This window comes from Vidua macroura, chromosome 1, assembly GCF_024509145.1.
Source record: "Vidua macroura isolate BioBank_ID:100142 chromosome 1, ASM2450914v1, whole genome shotgun sequence".
Classification (NCBI taxonomy): Eukaryota; Metazoa; Chordata; class Aves; order Passeriformes; family Viduidae; genus Vidua; species Vidua macroura.
In genome coordinates this window covers 153,719,979-153,734,896 of record NC_071571.1, presented here as the reverse complement: position 1 = coordinate 153,734,896, position 14,918 = coordinate 153,719,979, and the positions used below count along the sequence as shown (strand labels likewise).

At 67.5% G+C, this 14,918-nt stretch overlaps 1 protein-coding gene across 1 annotated transcript; it reads left to right on the top strand.

Annotated features, from left to right (window-relative positions):
- Window positions 1-603: 603 nt before the first annotated feature.
- On the top strand, window positions 604-14,387 carry LOC128814275 (sphingomyelin phosphodiesterase 5-like). The gene is made up of 9 exons (XM_053989948.1): window positions 604-665; window positions 6,140-6,874; window positions 7,307-7,740; window positions 7,814-7,886; window positions 9,554-9,694; window positions 9,966-10,055; window positions 10,899-10,962; window positions 13,014-13,158; window positions 14,290-14,387. The coding sequence occupies exons 1-9, from the start codon at window positions 626-628 to the stop codon at window positions 14,383-14,385; spliced, it is 1,818 nt and encodes a 605-aa protein (XP_053845923.1). The 5' UTR covers window positions 604-625; the 3' UTR covers window positions 14,386-14,387.
- The last annotated feature ends 531 nt before the right edge of the window (window positions 14,388-14,918 follow it).

Sequence of the window (14,918 nt, the reverse complement as noted above, 5' to 3'; positions counted from 1 at the left end):
TTCGCTTTCGGCCGCGCTTTTCCTTTCGGTTCTGCAGGCGACAGCGGGGCCGGGGATCGACACCGAGGTCACCTGGGGGGTCCCGGGGGGGGGGGGGGGGTGGTCGGGGGCTGTCCCCTTCCCTGTCACCTTCCGTGTCACCCCCCGCCCCAGGTGGGGGCTCAGCCGGGGCCGGCTGCGAGCTGGGTGGCGCAGGGGGTGACAGGGGGTGACAGGAGGTGACAGGGACAGCTCGGGGCACCCCTGACCGTGTCACCTCCGCGGGGGTGGCACCTGGGCAGGTGAGGGGGGGGTGGCGCGGGTGCCACGGCAGCGACACAGGTGCCACCACAGCCCCCCCGCTCCTCCTCCTCCTCCTCGGGGCTACCGGGAGAACCGGTCTGGCCACACCTGCGGGCAACCTGCGGCTGCGGTTCGGTGGCCACCGTCCCCCGCGGCGGCCCGGGGGGGGCTGCGGCGCCGTGTCCGGGGGTGGCAGCGGCCACGCAGCGGGACAGGAACGCGGCCGGGCGGCGCCGCGGTGTCCCCGCGGCCGGCGGATGTTTGTCTGTCACCTGCAGCCTCCGGTGGCGGCGGCGCCAGGGGGCCCGGGGCGAGCGGTGGCCCCCGGTAGCCCCCGGTGGCCATGAGCGAGCCGGTGGTGGTGGCCATGGCGGCGTGCGGAGGTGAGGGGGTGGCCGGGACGTGGCGCTGCGACAAGTGGCGCTGGCGGGGACCTGGGAGCTGGAAACTGGGAGCTGGGAACTGGAACTGGGAACTGGAACTGGGATGGGCTCGGAGCTGGCACGGGTGGCCCGGGCGCTGCCCAGCCCGCGGGCCACCGGGGCGCGGTGCCACCCGTGCCCCCCGGCCACCGCAAGGGCCACACCAGGGAGGGCTTGGTCGCCACACCCGGGAGAACGCGGCCCCGGGGCCACCACCGCGGGGACAATGCCGGTGACACTGCCACCACCGCGGGGACAATGCCGGTGTGACCGGGCCACCACCGCGGGGACGATGGCAGTGTCACCGGGCCACCACCGCGGGGACAATGCCGGTGTGACCGGGCCACCACCGCGGGGACAATGCCGGTGTGACCGGGCCAGCACCCTGGGGACAATGGCAGTGACACTGCCGGCACCCAGGGGACAATCCAGTGTCACCGGGCCAGCACGGGCCATGTGCTGCTGGCCCCAGTACTGGGACAGGGCCCGGTGGCACCCCTGGGTTGATGGGTGGGCACTGGGGACACTGGGGACACTGGCACTGTTCCCCCTGGGGGGACACTGGGGGACACTGGGGACACTGGGACCCCTCTGAGTGGGCACTGGGGACACTGGGAGGCCAGTGGGACCCCTTGGGTGGGCACTGGGGACACTGGGGACACTGGCATTGACCCCTTGGGTGGGCACTGGGGGACATGGGGACACCAGCATTGACCCCTTGGATGGGCACTGGGTACACTGGTGACACTGGGACCCCTCTGAGTGGGCACTGGGGACACTGGGAGGCCAGTGGGACCCCTTGGGTGGGCACTGGGGACACTGGGGACACCAGCATTGACCCCTTGGATGGGCACTGGGTACACTGGGGACACTGGGACCCCTCTAAGTGGGCACTGGGGACACTGGGAGGCCAGTGGGACCGCTCTGGGTAGACACTGGGGACACTGGGGACACTGGGACCCCTCTGGGTGGGCACTGGGGGACATGGGGACACCAGCATTGACCCCTTGGATGGTCACTGGGTACACTGGGGCCACTGGGACCCCTCTAAGTGGGCACTGGGGACACTGGGAGGCCAGTGTGACCCCTTGGGTGGGCACTGGGGACACTGGGGACACTGGGACCCCTCTGGGTAGACACTGGGGACACTGGGAGGCCAGTGCGACCCCTCTGGGTAGACACTGGGGACACTGGGACCCCGGGACCCCTCTGGGTGGGCACTGGGGGACATGGGGACACTGGGACCGCTCTGAGTGGGCATTGGGGACACTGGGAGGCCAGTGGGACCCCTCTGGGTGGGCACTGGGGACACTGGGAGGCCAGTGTGACCCCTCTGGGTAGACACTGGGGACACTGGGAGGCCAGTGTGACCCCTTGGGTGGGCACTGGGGACACTGGGGACACTGGGACCCCTCTGGGTAGACACTGGGGACACTGGGAGGCCAGTGCGACCCCTCTGGGTAGACACTGGGGACACTGGGACCCCGGGACCCCTCTGGGTGGGCACTGGGGGACATGGGGACACTGGGACCGCTCTGAGTGGGCATTGGGGACACTGGGAGGCCAGTGGGACCCCTCTGGGTGGGCACTGGGGACACTGGGAGGCCAGTGTGACCCCTCTGGGTAGACACTGGGGACACTGGGACCCCTCTGGGTGGGCACTGGGGACACTGGGACCCCTCTGGGTGGGCACTGGGGACACTGGGGACGGTCCCCGCAGGCTCCGGTGACACAAATTCCGCCCCGTGGGTGTCGGGGCCGTCCCGTGGCCGGAGGTGCCACACCTGGCCTGAGTCACCTGTGGCACGTGCCAGCCCTGCCACCCACGGCACCGAGGGATGAGCTGGGAGTGGGGGGACCCCTGGGGGTGACCCAGTGACCCCAGTATGGCCGTCACCCCCTCCAGTGTGCCCAGGATCCCCAGTGTCCCCAGCATCCCCATCATCTCCAGTGTTCCCAGTGTCCCCAGCATTCCCAGTGTCCCCAGCATCCCCAGTATGGCCATCACCCCCCCCCCAGTGCCCCCAGCATCCCCAGTGACTCCAGTGTCCCCAGTGTCCCTGGAGACCCCAGTGTCCCATCATTCCCAGTATCCCCAGTGACCCCAGTGTCCCCAGCATTCCCAGTGACTCCAGTGTCCCCAGCGTCCCTGGAGACCCCAGTGTCCCATCATTCCCAGTATCCCCAGTGACCCCAGTGTCCCAGTGTCCCATCATTCCCAGTGTGCCCAGCATTCCCAGTGCCCCCAGTGTCCCCAGTGTCCCCAGCATTCCCAGTGTCCCCAGTGTCCCCAGCATTCCCAGTGCCTCCAGTGCCCCCAGTGTCCCCACCATTCCCAGTGACTCCAGTGTCCCCAGCATTCCCAGTAACCCCAGTGCCCCCAGCATTCCCAGTGACTCCAGTATCCCCAGCATTCCCAGTGTGCCCAGCATTCCCAGTGCCTCCAGTGCCCCAGTATCCCCAGCATTTCCAGTATCCCCAGCATTCCCAGTGTCCCCAGCATTCCCAGTCCCTCCAGTGCCCCCAGTGTCCCCACCATTCCCAGTGACTCCAGTGTCCCCAGCATTCCCAGTGTCCCCAGCATTCCCAGTGTGCCCAGCATTCCCAGTGCCCCCAGTGCCCCCAGTGTCCCCAGCATTCCCAGTGCCCCCAGTGCCCCCAGTGTCCCCAGCATTCCCAGCATTCCCAGTGTCCCCACCATTCCCAGTGACTCCAGTGTCCCCAGCATTCCCAGTGTCCCCAGCATTCCCAGTATCCCCAACATTCCCAGTGTCCCCAGTGACTCCAGTATCCCCAGCATTTCCAGTATCCCCAGCATTCCCAGTGTGCCCAGCATTCCCAGTGCCCCCAGTGTCCGGCACCATCCCATGCTGGGATTGGGCAGCTGCAGACTCAGGCAGAGTCAGCAGGATCCGGGAAGAACTGGGGCAGGAGTCAGGCAGGAGTCACCGGCCCAGGTGAGGAGTCACTGGCCCAGGTGAGGAGTCACTGGCCCAGGTGAGGAGTCACCGGCCGTGTGTCCGGCCCTGGGGGCTCGGAGCTGCCGGGAACCTGTCGGGCCAGCCCGGCCGGACAGGACTCACCTGGACAGGCTCAGGGGCCGGGACTCACCTGGCCGGGATCATCCGCCAGGATTCACCTGGACAAGGGGAGGGGCCGGGATTCACCTGGACAAGGGGAGGGGCCGTGCCTCACCTGGCCGGGATCATCCGCCAGGACTCACCTGGACAAGGGGAGGGGCCGGGATTCACCTGGACAAGGGGAGGGGCCGGGCCTCACCTGGCCGGGATCATCCGCCAGGACTCACCTGGACAAGGGGAGGGGCCGGGATTCACCTGGACAAGGGGAGGGGCCGTGCCTCACCTGGCCGGTCTCACCCTGTGCGGGGTCCTGCTGGCCCCCGACCCCCCTGAGCCCGGGGACAGGTGAGGGGGCGGCTGCGGGGGGACCCGGGGGCGCGGGTGGCCACTGCCGGGGCCACCGGGGCCAGCGGGCAGGAGGGAAGGGACCGCAGCGGCTCCTCCCGGCTGCACCCACCTGAGGTGGCCTCGGGGACCCCGCGGGGACCCTGCGGGGACACCGGGACGGGGGGTCCCGTGCCCGTCACCCCCCCACTCCCGGCTCCCTCTGCTGCTTCCCGGACAGGGGGAGGGTCCCGGATCCCGGGGACGGTTCTGGATCCCGGGAATGGTCCTGGATCCTGGGGAGGGTCCTGGATCCTGGGAATGGTCCTGGATCCCAGGGAGGGTCCTGGATCCCGAGAATGGTGCTGGATCCTGGGAATGGTCCTGGATCCTGGGGAGGGTCCTGGATCCCTGGGAATGGTCCTGGATCCCAGGGAGGGTCCTGGATCCTGGGGAGGGTCCTGGATCCCGGGGAGGGTCCCGGATCCCGGGGATGGTTCTGGATCCTGGGAATGGTCCTGGATCCTGGGGAGGGTCCTGGATCCCGGGGAGGGTCCTGGATCCTGGGAATGGTCCTGGGGAGGGTCATGGATCCTGGGAATGGTCCTGGATCCCGGGAATGGTCCTGGATCCTGGGGATGGTCCTGGATCCCCGGGGATGGTCCTGGATCCCGAGAATGGTGCTGGATTCTGGGAATGGTCCTGGATCCCGGGAATGGTCCTGGATCCTGGGAATGGTCCTGGATCCTGGGGAGGGTCATGGATCCTGGGAATGGTCCTGGATCCTGGGAATGGTCCTGGATCCCGGGGATGGTCCTGGATCCCGAGAATGGTGCTGGATCCTGGGAATGGTCCTGGATACCAGGGATGGTCCTGGATCCTGGGAATGGTCCTGGATCCTGGGGAGGGTCCTGGATCCTGGGAATGGTCCTGGATCCCGGGAATGGTCCTGGATCCCGGGAATGGTCCTGGATCCTGGGGAGGGTCCCGGATCCTGGGAATGGCCCTGGATCCTGGGGAGGGTCCTGGATCCTGGGGAGGGTCCCGGATCCTGGGAATGGTCCTGGATCCCGGGGAGGGTCCTGGATCCTGGGGAGGGTCCTGGATCCTGGGGAGGGTCCTGGATCCTGGGAATGGTCCTGGATCCTGGGAATGGTCCTGGACACCAGGGATGGTCCTGGATCCCGGGGATGGTCCTGGATCCTGGGGATGGCCCTGGATCTTGGGGAGGGTCCTGGATCCTGGGAATGGTCCTGGATCCCGGGAATGGTCCTGGATCCCAGGGACGGTTCTGGATCCTGGGGAGGGTCCTGGATTCCTGGGGAGGGTCCTGGATCCTGGGAATGGTCCTGGATCCTGGGGAGGGTCCCGGATCCTGGGGATGGTCCTGGATCCCGGGGATGGTCCTGTATCCCAGGAATGATTCCAGATCCCGGGAATGGTTCTGGATCCTGGGAATGGTTCTGGATCCTGGGTATTGTCCCGGATCCCGGATCCTGGGGACGGTCCCGGATCCCAGGAATGATTCCAGATCCCGGGAATGGTTCTGGATCCTGGGTATTGTCCTGGATCCCGGATCCCGGGGACGGTCCCGGATCCCAGGGATGATTCCGGATCCCAGGGACGGTCCCGGATGCCGGGGACGCGGGGGACGGCCCGGCCGGGGGACATTCCCACGGTGGCAGCCGGGATGCGGGGGAGGGCCACTGCCGGCCGCGGGAATTTCCCACGGTGGCCGGGATGGGCCGGGGGCAGGGGGGGGTCGCGCTCCGGCCACGTGAGTTTCCCACGGGGACTGGGACGTGGGGAGGGGGGGGGCCCGGGGACGTTCCCGCGGTGGTGGCCAGGATGGGGAGGGGTCTCACTCTGGCCACGGGAGTTGCCCACACTGACCGGGACGGGGGGGGTCACGCCCGATTTTCCCACGGTGGCACGCGGGACGCGGAGGGTCCCGCTCCATCCGGGGACATTCTCCCGGTGACAGGGGCGCGGCCGGGGTCCCTCCCCACTCACCGGGGTCTCGTCCCGCAGGCTGTGCCTACTGCGCCCGAGCCTCCGAACCGGACCGGGGGGACCCCCAGGACACCCCGATGCCGTGGCCGCCCCCGTCCACTCTGCCGGACGCGCCCTTCCCCAGCCGGACCCTGGCCGCGGTGGCCGCGGTGGCCGAGGCGCTGCTGGCCCCCGGCTGCTGGGCTCTGGACCGGCTGCTGGCCCTGCAGCCCACCACGGCCCAGCGGGCGCGCTGGCGGCGGCACCGGGCCGGGCGCTGCCTCGCCGTGGGCGCGCGGCTGCTGGCGGCGCCGGCGCTGCTGCTGGCGCTGCTGCTGGCGCTGCCGCCGGCCCTCCTGGGGCTGCTGCTGTGGCTCCCGGCGCAGGCCAAGCGCCGGCCCTTCGTCCACCAGCACGTGGCCACCGCGCCCGCGGCCGAGCCCTGGGACCCGCGGCGAGCCCGCGGCTTCACCTTCCTGACCGCCAACCTGTGCCTGCTGCCCAGCGGCCTGGCTCGCTTCAGCAACCTGGGCGGCACGCGGCGGCGCGCGGCGCTCATCGCCCGGCTCCTGGCGCCCGGAGCGCCGGCGGAACCTTCCGGGCACCGCCGCGGGCTGCTGGAGCCGCGGCGCGGCCAGGGCGGGGGCTACGGGGGCACGCTCAGCACCGCGGCTCCGGGGCAGCCGGGCGGCGATTCCAGGGTGGACCCGTGGATGGTGGCCAGTCCGGCAGCACCGGTGGCCGGCACGATGCCGTGGCCGGAGATGCCGATGGCCAACCTAACAGCGATGGCCAACCCAACACCGATGACCAACTCAACACTGATGGCCAACCCAACACTGATGGCCAACCCAACACCGATGACCAACTCAACACTGATGGCCAACCCAACACTGATGGCCAACCCAACAGCGATGACCAGCTCAATTCCAATGACCAACTCAACACTGATGGCCAACCCAACACCGATGGCCAACCCAACACTGATGACCAACTCAACACCGATGACCAACTCAACACCGATGACCAACTCAACACCGATGGCCAACCCAACACTGATGGCCAACCCAACACTGATGACCAACTCAACTCCAATGACCAACTCAACGCCGATGACCAACTCAACTCCGATGACCAGCTCAACACTGATGGCCAACCCAACACCGATGACCAACCCAACACTGATGGCCAACCCAACACCAATGACCAACCCAACACCGATGACCAACCCTTGGCCAACCGTTGACTCGGTGCCAACGCTGGAGTTGCCGATGACCAACCCAACCTTGGGACCTACCCCATCACCAGTGACCAGCCCGGGGCCGGAGCGGCCGATCCCGCTGCCCGACCCGATGCCCCCGGTGCTGACCGACCACATCCCGCCGGACACCGACTTCGTGTGCCTGCAGGAGGTGTTCGATGCCACCGCGGCCACCACCCTGCGCCGGCGGCTCGGCCACCGCTTCCCGCACGTGCTGTGGGGGGTGGGCCCGGGGGGGCTGCGCTGTGGCCAGCTGCGGGTGCTGGGCAGTGGCCTGGTCCTGGGCAGCCGCTTCCCGCTGCTGGCCGCCCGCTTCCACCCCTTCCCCAACGGCGCCCGCGAGGACGCGCTGGCCAACAAGGGGCTGCTGGTGGCACAGGTGAGGGGACACCTGAGGGGGCACCTGAGGGGGCACAGTGGCTGAGGTGACACGTGGCTGGTGTCCCCCACAGGTGCTGCTGGGGACGGGGCGAGGCCGGCGCGTCGTGGGCTACCTGGGCTGCACCCACCTGCAGGCGCCCGCCCGTGAGTGGGGACACGGTGACGGCGGGGGGGACGCTGGGGGGTGACACTGGGGGGTGACACTGGGGGGTGACACTGGGCGGGGCTCGGGGCGTTGGGTCTGTGTGGTGTTGTCCAGCTGTGTCCGGGTGTCTGTGTCCACTTGTGTCCACCTGCCCGTGTGTGTCCACATGCCCCTGTCTGTGACTCTGGGTCCCCCTGTGCCTGTGTCCCCACGTCCCCGTGTCCCCATGTCCATGTGTCTGTATGTGTCCATATGTCCATGTTTCCAGATCTCCACGTTCCCGTATCCCTGTGTCCCCTGTCCCTGTGTCCCCATGTCCCCGTGTCCACGTCCCTGTGTCGGTACAGGTCCATGTGTCCACATATCCATGTCTGTGTCCCCGTTCCTGTGTGTGCACGTGTCCCCATGTCCATGTCCCCGTGTCACTGTCTCTGTGTACATGTCCTCATGTCCCCATGTCCCTGTCCTTGTGTCTGTATGTGTCCCCATGTCCCGTGTCCCTGTCCCAGTGTCTGTCCATGTCCCCACGTCTCGTGTCCCCATTCCTGTGTCTGTACCTGTCCCCATGTCCATGTCCCCATGTCCTATGTCCCCATCCCTATGTCTGTATGTGTTCCCATGTCCCCATGTCCCCATGTCCCATGTCCCCGTCCCGGTGTCTGTACCTGTCCCCATGTCCATGTCCCCATGTCCCATGTCCCCATGTCCCCATGTCCCATGTCCCTATGTCCCGTGTCCCATGTCCCATGTCCCGTGTCTGTCCACTTCCCCATGCCCATGTCCCTGTCCTGGTGTCTGTACCTGTCCCCATGTCCATGTCCCCATGTCCCATGTCCCCATGTCCCCATGTCCCATGTCCCTATGTCCCGTGTCCCATGTCCCGTGTCTGTCCACTTCCCCATGCCCATGTCCCTGTCCTGGTGTCTGTACTTGTCCGCATGTCCTGGTGTCCCCATGTCCCATGTCCCTGTCCTGGTGTCTGTACCTGTCCCCATGTCCATGTCCCCATGTCCATGTGTCCATGTCCCATGTCCCCATGTCCCCATGTCCCATGTCCATGTGTCCCTGTCCCAGTGTCTGTACCTGTCCCCATGTCCTGTGTCTCCATCCCTGTGTCTGAACATGTCCCCATGTCCATGTCCCCATGTCCATGTCCCCATGTCCCCATGTCCCCATGTCCCATGTCCCTATGTCCTGTGTCCCATGTCCCATGTCCCAGTGTCTGTCCACTTCCCCATGCCCATGTCCCTGTCCTGGTGTCTGTACCTGTCCGCATGTCCTGGTGTCCCCATGTCCATGTCCCCATGACCATGTCCCCATGTCCCATGTCCATGTGTCCATGTCCCATGTCCATGTGTCCCTGTCCCAGTGTCTGTAACTGTCCCCATGTCCTGTGTCTCCATCCCTGTGTCTGAACATGTCCCCATGTCCATGTCCCCATGTCCCCATGTCCCATGTCCCTGTCCTGGTGTCTGTACCTGTCCCCATGTCCATGTCCCCATGTCCCATGTCCATGTGTCCATGTCCCATGTCCATGTGTCCCTGTCCCAGTGTCTGTAACTGTCCCCATGTCCTGTGTCTCCATCCCTGTGTCTGAACATGTCCCCATGTCCATGTCCCCATGTCCCCATGTCCCCATGTCCCATGACCCGTGTCCCTGTCCCAGCCGATGCCACCATCCGTGACGTGCAGCTGTCCCTGGTGCTCCGGTGGCTCCGGGAGTTCCGGCGGGAGCAGGAGCGGCCTGGGGACCTGGTGGCCTTCGATGTCTTCTGCGGGGACCTCAACTTCGACAACTGCTCCCAGGGTGGGGACAGGGGACACGGGGGGACACGGAGTTGGGGGGACGGTGGCAGAGGTGTGGGACGTGGGTGGGACACAGAGGACAAATATGGAAGGACACTGAGGGAGCATGGTGGAGACATGGGGGGACATAGAGGTGACACAGGGGGACATCAGGGGACACAGAGGGGCATGGGGAGACATGGAGGGACACGGGGGGGACACAGTGGGATGTAGCGGGACATCGGGGGACACAGGGGGACACGGGGGTGACAGCAGCGCCGTGTCCCCCGCAGGTGACGCCCTGAACCAGCAGCACCCCCTGTTCAAGGAGTTCTGGGACCCCGCGCGCCGCGGATCGGGCCAGGACCAGCCTTGGGCCATCGGTGGGGACACCGCTGTCACCTCCCCGGGGACTCCAGTGGCACCCCCTGACCGGGGACCCCAGTGTTGGCCGTGCCTGGGGACCTCGCTGTCACTTCCCCAGGGACCCCACTTTCACCGTCCTGGGGACCCTGCTGTCACCTCCCCGGGGATGCCACTTCCACCTCCCCAGAGACCCCGCTGTCACCTCCCCAGAGACCCCGCTGTCACCTCCTGAGGGACCCCGCTGTCACCTCCTGAGGGACCCCGCTGTCACCTCCCCAGAGACCCTGCTGTCACCTCCTGAGGGACCCCGCTGTCACCTCCTGAGGGACCCCGCTGTCACCTCCCCAGAGACCCCGCTGTCACCTCCTGAGGGACCCCACTGTCACCTCCCCAGAGACCCCACTGTCACCTCCTGAGGGACCCCGCTGTCACCTCCCCAGAGACCCCGCTGTCACCTCCTGAGGGACCCCACTGTCACCTCCCCAGAGACCCTGCTGTCACCTCCACTGCGATCCCCACTGTCACCCCCTGAAGCCCCCGCTGTCACCTTCCCATGTCTGGGGACCCGTTAATGTCCCTGTCCCCTCCTGTCCCCTCCCTGTGTCCAGGGTCGTGCTCACTCTGTCCCCTCCTGTCCCCCCCTGTCCCCCCCTGTCCCCTCCGTGTCCCCTCCTGTCCCCTCCCCGTGTCCAGGGTCATGCTCACTCTCTGTCCCCTCCTGTCCCCCCTGTCCCCTCCTGTCCCCCCTGTCCCCTCCTGTCCCCTCCTGTCCCCTCCCCGTGTCCAGGGTCGTGCTCACTCTGTCCCCTCCTGTCCCCCCCTGTCCCCCCCTGTCCCCTCCTGTCCCCTCCTGTCCCCAGGGACGCTGCTCGACTGCCTCAAGATCTACGAGGAGCCCGTGTCCACCCCTGAGAAGATGAGGAGGTGACAATGGGGACACTGGGGACACAGGGGGACACTGGGGACAAGAAGGGTCCAGCTGACCCATCGGCCTGGCGGGGGTGGGGGGTCCTCCATGCCTGTGTCCCTGTGTCCCACAGTGTCCCTGTGCCACTCTGTCCCCGTGTCCTGCTGTCTCCCCGTGTTCCTCTATGTCCCCGTGTCCCCTGTCACTCCGTCCCACTCTGTCCCACGGTGTCCCCATGTCCGGCAGTGTCCCCATGTCCCCATGTCCCCATGTCCCTGTGTCCCCTGTCACTCTGTCCCACTGTGTCCCCATGTCCCCTGTCACTCCATCCCACTCTGTCCCACTGTGTCCCCATGTCCGGCAGTGTCCCCATGTCCCCATGTCCCCATGTCCCTGTGTCCCCTGTCACTCTGTCCCACTGTGTCCCCATGTCCGGCAGTGTCCCCATGTCCCCATGTCCCTGTGTCTGGCTGTGTCTCCATGTCCCCGTGCCCCCTGTCACTCTGTCACACTGCGTCCCCGTGTCCCCATGTCCGGCAGTGTCCCCATGTCCCTGTGTCCCCTGTCACTCTGTCCCACTGTATCCCCATGTCCCCATGTCCCCATGTCCCTATGTCCAGCAATGTTCCCATGTCCCCATGTCCCCGTATCCCCATGTCCGGCAGTGTCCCCATGTCCCCGTGTCCCCATGTCCCCGTGTCCCCATGTCCCCATGTCCGGCAGTGTCCCCATGTCCCCGTGTCCGGCAGTGTCCCCATGTCCGGCAGTGTCCCCATGTCCCCATGTCCCCATGTCCCAGTGTCCCCATGTCCCCATGTCCCCATGTCCCCGTGTCCCCGTGTCCCATGTCCCCATGTCCCCTGTCCCCGTGTCCCCGTGTCCCCATGTCCCCATGTCCCCATGTCCCCGTGTCCGGCAGTGTCCCCATGTCCGGCAGTGTCCCCATGTCCCCATGTCCCCATGTCCCTGTGTCCCCATGTCCCCACATCCAGCAGTGTCCCCATGTCCCCATGTCCCCATGTCCCCATGTCCCCGTGTCCCCATGTCCCCGTGTCCGGCAGTGTCCCCATGTCCCCATGTCCCCATGTCCGGCAGTGTCCCCGTGTCCGGCAGTGTCCCCATGTCCCCATGTCCCCATGTCCAGCAATGTCCCCATGTCCCCATGTCCGGCAGTGTCCCCATGTCCCCATGTCCCTGTGTCCCCTGTCACTCTGTCCCACTGTGTCCCCATGTCCGGCAGTGTCCCCATGTCCCCATGTCCCTGTGTCTGGCTGTGTCTCCATGTCCCCGTGCCCCCTGTCACTCTGTCACACTGCGTCCCCGTGTCCCCATGTCCGGCAGTGTCCCCATGTCCCCATGTCCCCCGTGTCCCCGTGTCCCATGTCCCCATGTCCCCATGTCCCCTGTCCCCGTGTCCCCATGTCCCCATGTCCCCATGTCCCCGTGTCCGGCAGTGTCCCCATGTCCGGCAGTGTCCCCATGTCCCCATGTCCCCATGTCCCTGTGTCCCCATGTCCCCACATCCAGCAGTGTCCCCATGTCCCCATGTCCCCATGTCCCCATGTCCCCGTGTCCCCATGTCCCCGTGTCCGGCAGTGTCCCCATGTCCCCATGTCCCCATGTCCGGCAGTGTCCCCGTGTCCGGCAGTGTCCCCATGTCTCCATGTCCCCATGTCCAGCAATGTCCCCATGTCCCCATGTCCGGCAGTGTCCCCATGTCCCCATGTCCCCATGTCCCCATGTCCAGCAGTGTCCCCATGTCCCCATGTCCCCGTGTCCCCATGTCCCCATGTCCGGCAGTGTCCCCATGTCCCCGTGTCCAGCAGTGTCCCCATGTCCGGCAGTGTCCCCATGTCCCCATGTCCCCTGTCACTCTGTCCCACTGTGTCCCCATGTCCGGCAGTGTCCCCATGTCCCCATGTCCCCTGTCACTCTGTCCCACTGTGTCCCCATGTCCGGCAGTGTCCCCATGTCCCCATGTCCCCATGTCCCCATGTCCCCATGTCCCCTGTCACTCTGTCCCACGGTGTCCCCGTGTCCCCATGTCCCGTGTCCCCTGTCCCCGCAGGACGCTGTCCCAGCCCTGGGGACGCGAGCGGTTCCTGGCGGGTCCCATCCTGTCCTGCGGGGCGCTGGACACGAAGGCCCCGCGGCCGTGGCAGGGCCGGAGAGTGGACAGAGCGCTGCTGCGGAGGGACCCCGCGCTGGCCACCGTGAGTGACCGCTGGGAGCCCCCAGTGACCCCCAGTGACCCCCAGTGACCCCCCAATGACCCCTGGGACCCCGCGCTGGCCACCGTGAGTGACCGCTGGGACCCCCCAGTGACCCCCAGTGACCCCTGGGACCCCGCGCTGGCCACCGTGAGTGACCGCTGGGAGCCAGTGACCCCCCCAGTGACCCCCAGTGACCCCCAGTGACCCCCCAGTGACCCCCCAGTGACCCCTGGGACCCTGCGCTGGCCACCGTGAGTGACCTCTGGGAGCCCAGTGACCCAGTGACCCCCCAGTGACCCCCAGTGACCCCCCAATGACCCCTGGGACCCCTGGGACCCCTGGGACCCCTGGGACCCCCGCGCTGGCCACCGTGAGCGACCACTGGGACCCCCCGGTGACCCCCCCAGTGACCCCCAGTGACCCCTGGGACCCCTGGGACCCCGCGCTGGCCACCGTGAGTGACCACTGGGAGCCCCCAGTGACCCCCCCAGTGACCCCCCCAGTGACCCCTGGGACCCCGCGCTGGCCACCGTGAGTGACCACTGGGAGCCCCCAGTGACCCCCCCAGTGACCCCCCAGTGACCCCTGGGACCCCAGTGACCCCTGGGACCCCGTGCTGGCCACCGTGAGTGACCACTGGGAGTGAGTGACCCCCTAGTGACCCCTGAGACCCCTGGGACCCTCAATGACCCCTGGGACCCCGCGCTGGCCACCGTGAGTGACCACTGGGAGCCTGGGACCCCCCCAGTGACCCCCAGTGACCCCCAGTGACCCCCCCAGTGACCCCCCAGTGACCCCTGGGACCCCGCGCTGGCCACCGTGAGTGACCGCTGGGAGCCCCCAGTGACCCCCCAGTGACCCCTGGGACCCCCAGTGACCCCTGGGACCCCAGTGACCCCTGGGACCCCCGCGCTGGCCACCGTGAGTGACCGCTGGGACCCCCCAGTGACCCCCAGTGACCCCTGGGACCCCCAATGACCCCTGGGACCCCGCGCTGGCCACCGTGAGTGACCACTGGGACCCCAGTGACCCCCAGTGACCCCTGGTGTCCCCATGACCCCAGTGACCCCAGTGACCCCCAGTGACCCCCAGTGCCCCCGTGCCCCCGGCCTGACCCCGCTGTCCCCACAGGAGGTCACCGGTTTCTCGGTCATCACCCAGCTGGCCACTCTGTCTGACCACCTGCCCCTGGCCCTGCGGCTGCGCCTGGGGCCCGCTGACCTCTGACCCCGCACGGACACGGGCTGGACACGGGGCTGGACACGGCGCTGGACACGGGGCTGGACACGGCGCTGGACACGGGGCTGGACACGGGACTGGACACAGCTCAGACCTGAGAGTGGCCACACTCTGGACACAGCGCTGGACATGGGGCTGGACACGGGACTGGACACGGGGCTGGACACGGCGCTGGACACGGCGCTGGACACGGGGCTGGACACGGGGCTGGACATGGGGCTGGACACGGGGCTGGACATGGGGCTGGACACAGGGCTGGACACGGGGCTGGACATGGGGCTGGACATGGGGCTGGACACAGGGCTGGACACGGGGCTGGACATGGGGCTGGACACAGGGCTGGACACGGGGCTGGACACGGCGCTGGACACGGCGCTGGACACGGGGCTGGACACGGGGCTGGACATGGGGCTGGACACAGGGCTGGACACGGGGCTGGACACGGGGCTGGACATGGGGCTGGACACGGGGCTGGACATGGGGCTGGACACAGGGCTGGACACGGGGCTGGACATGGGGCT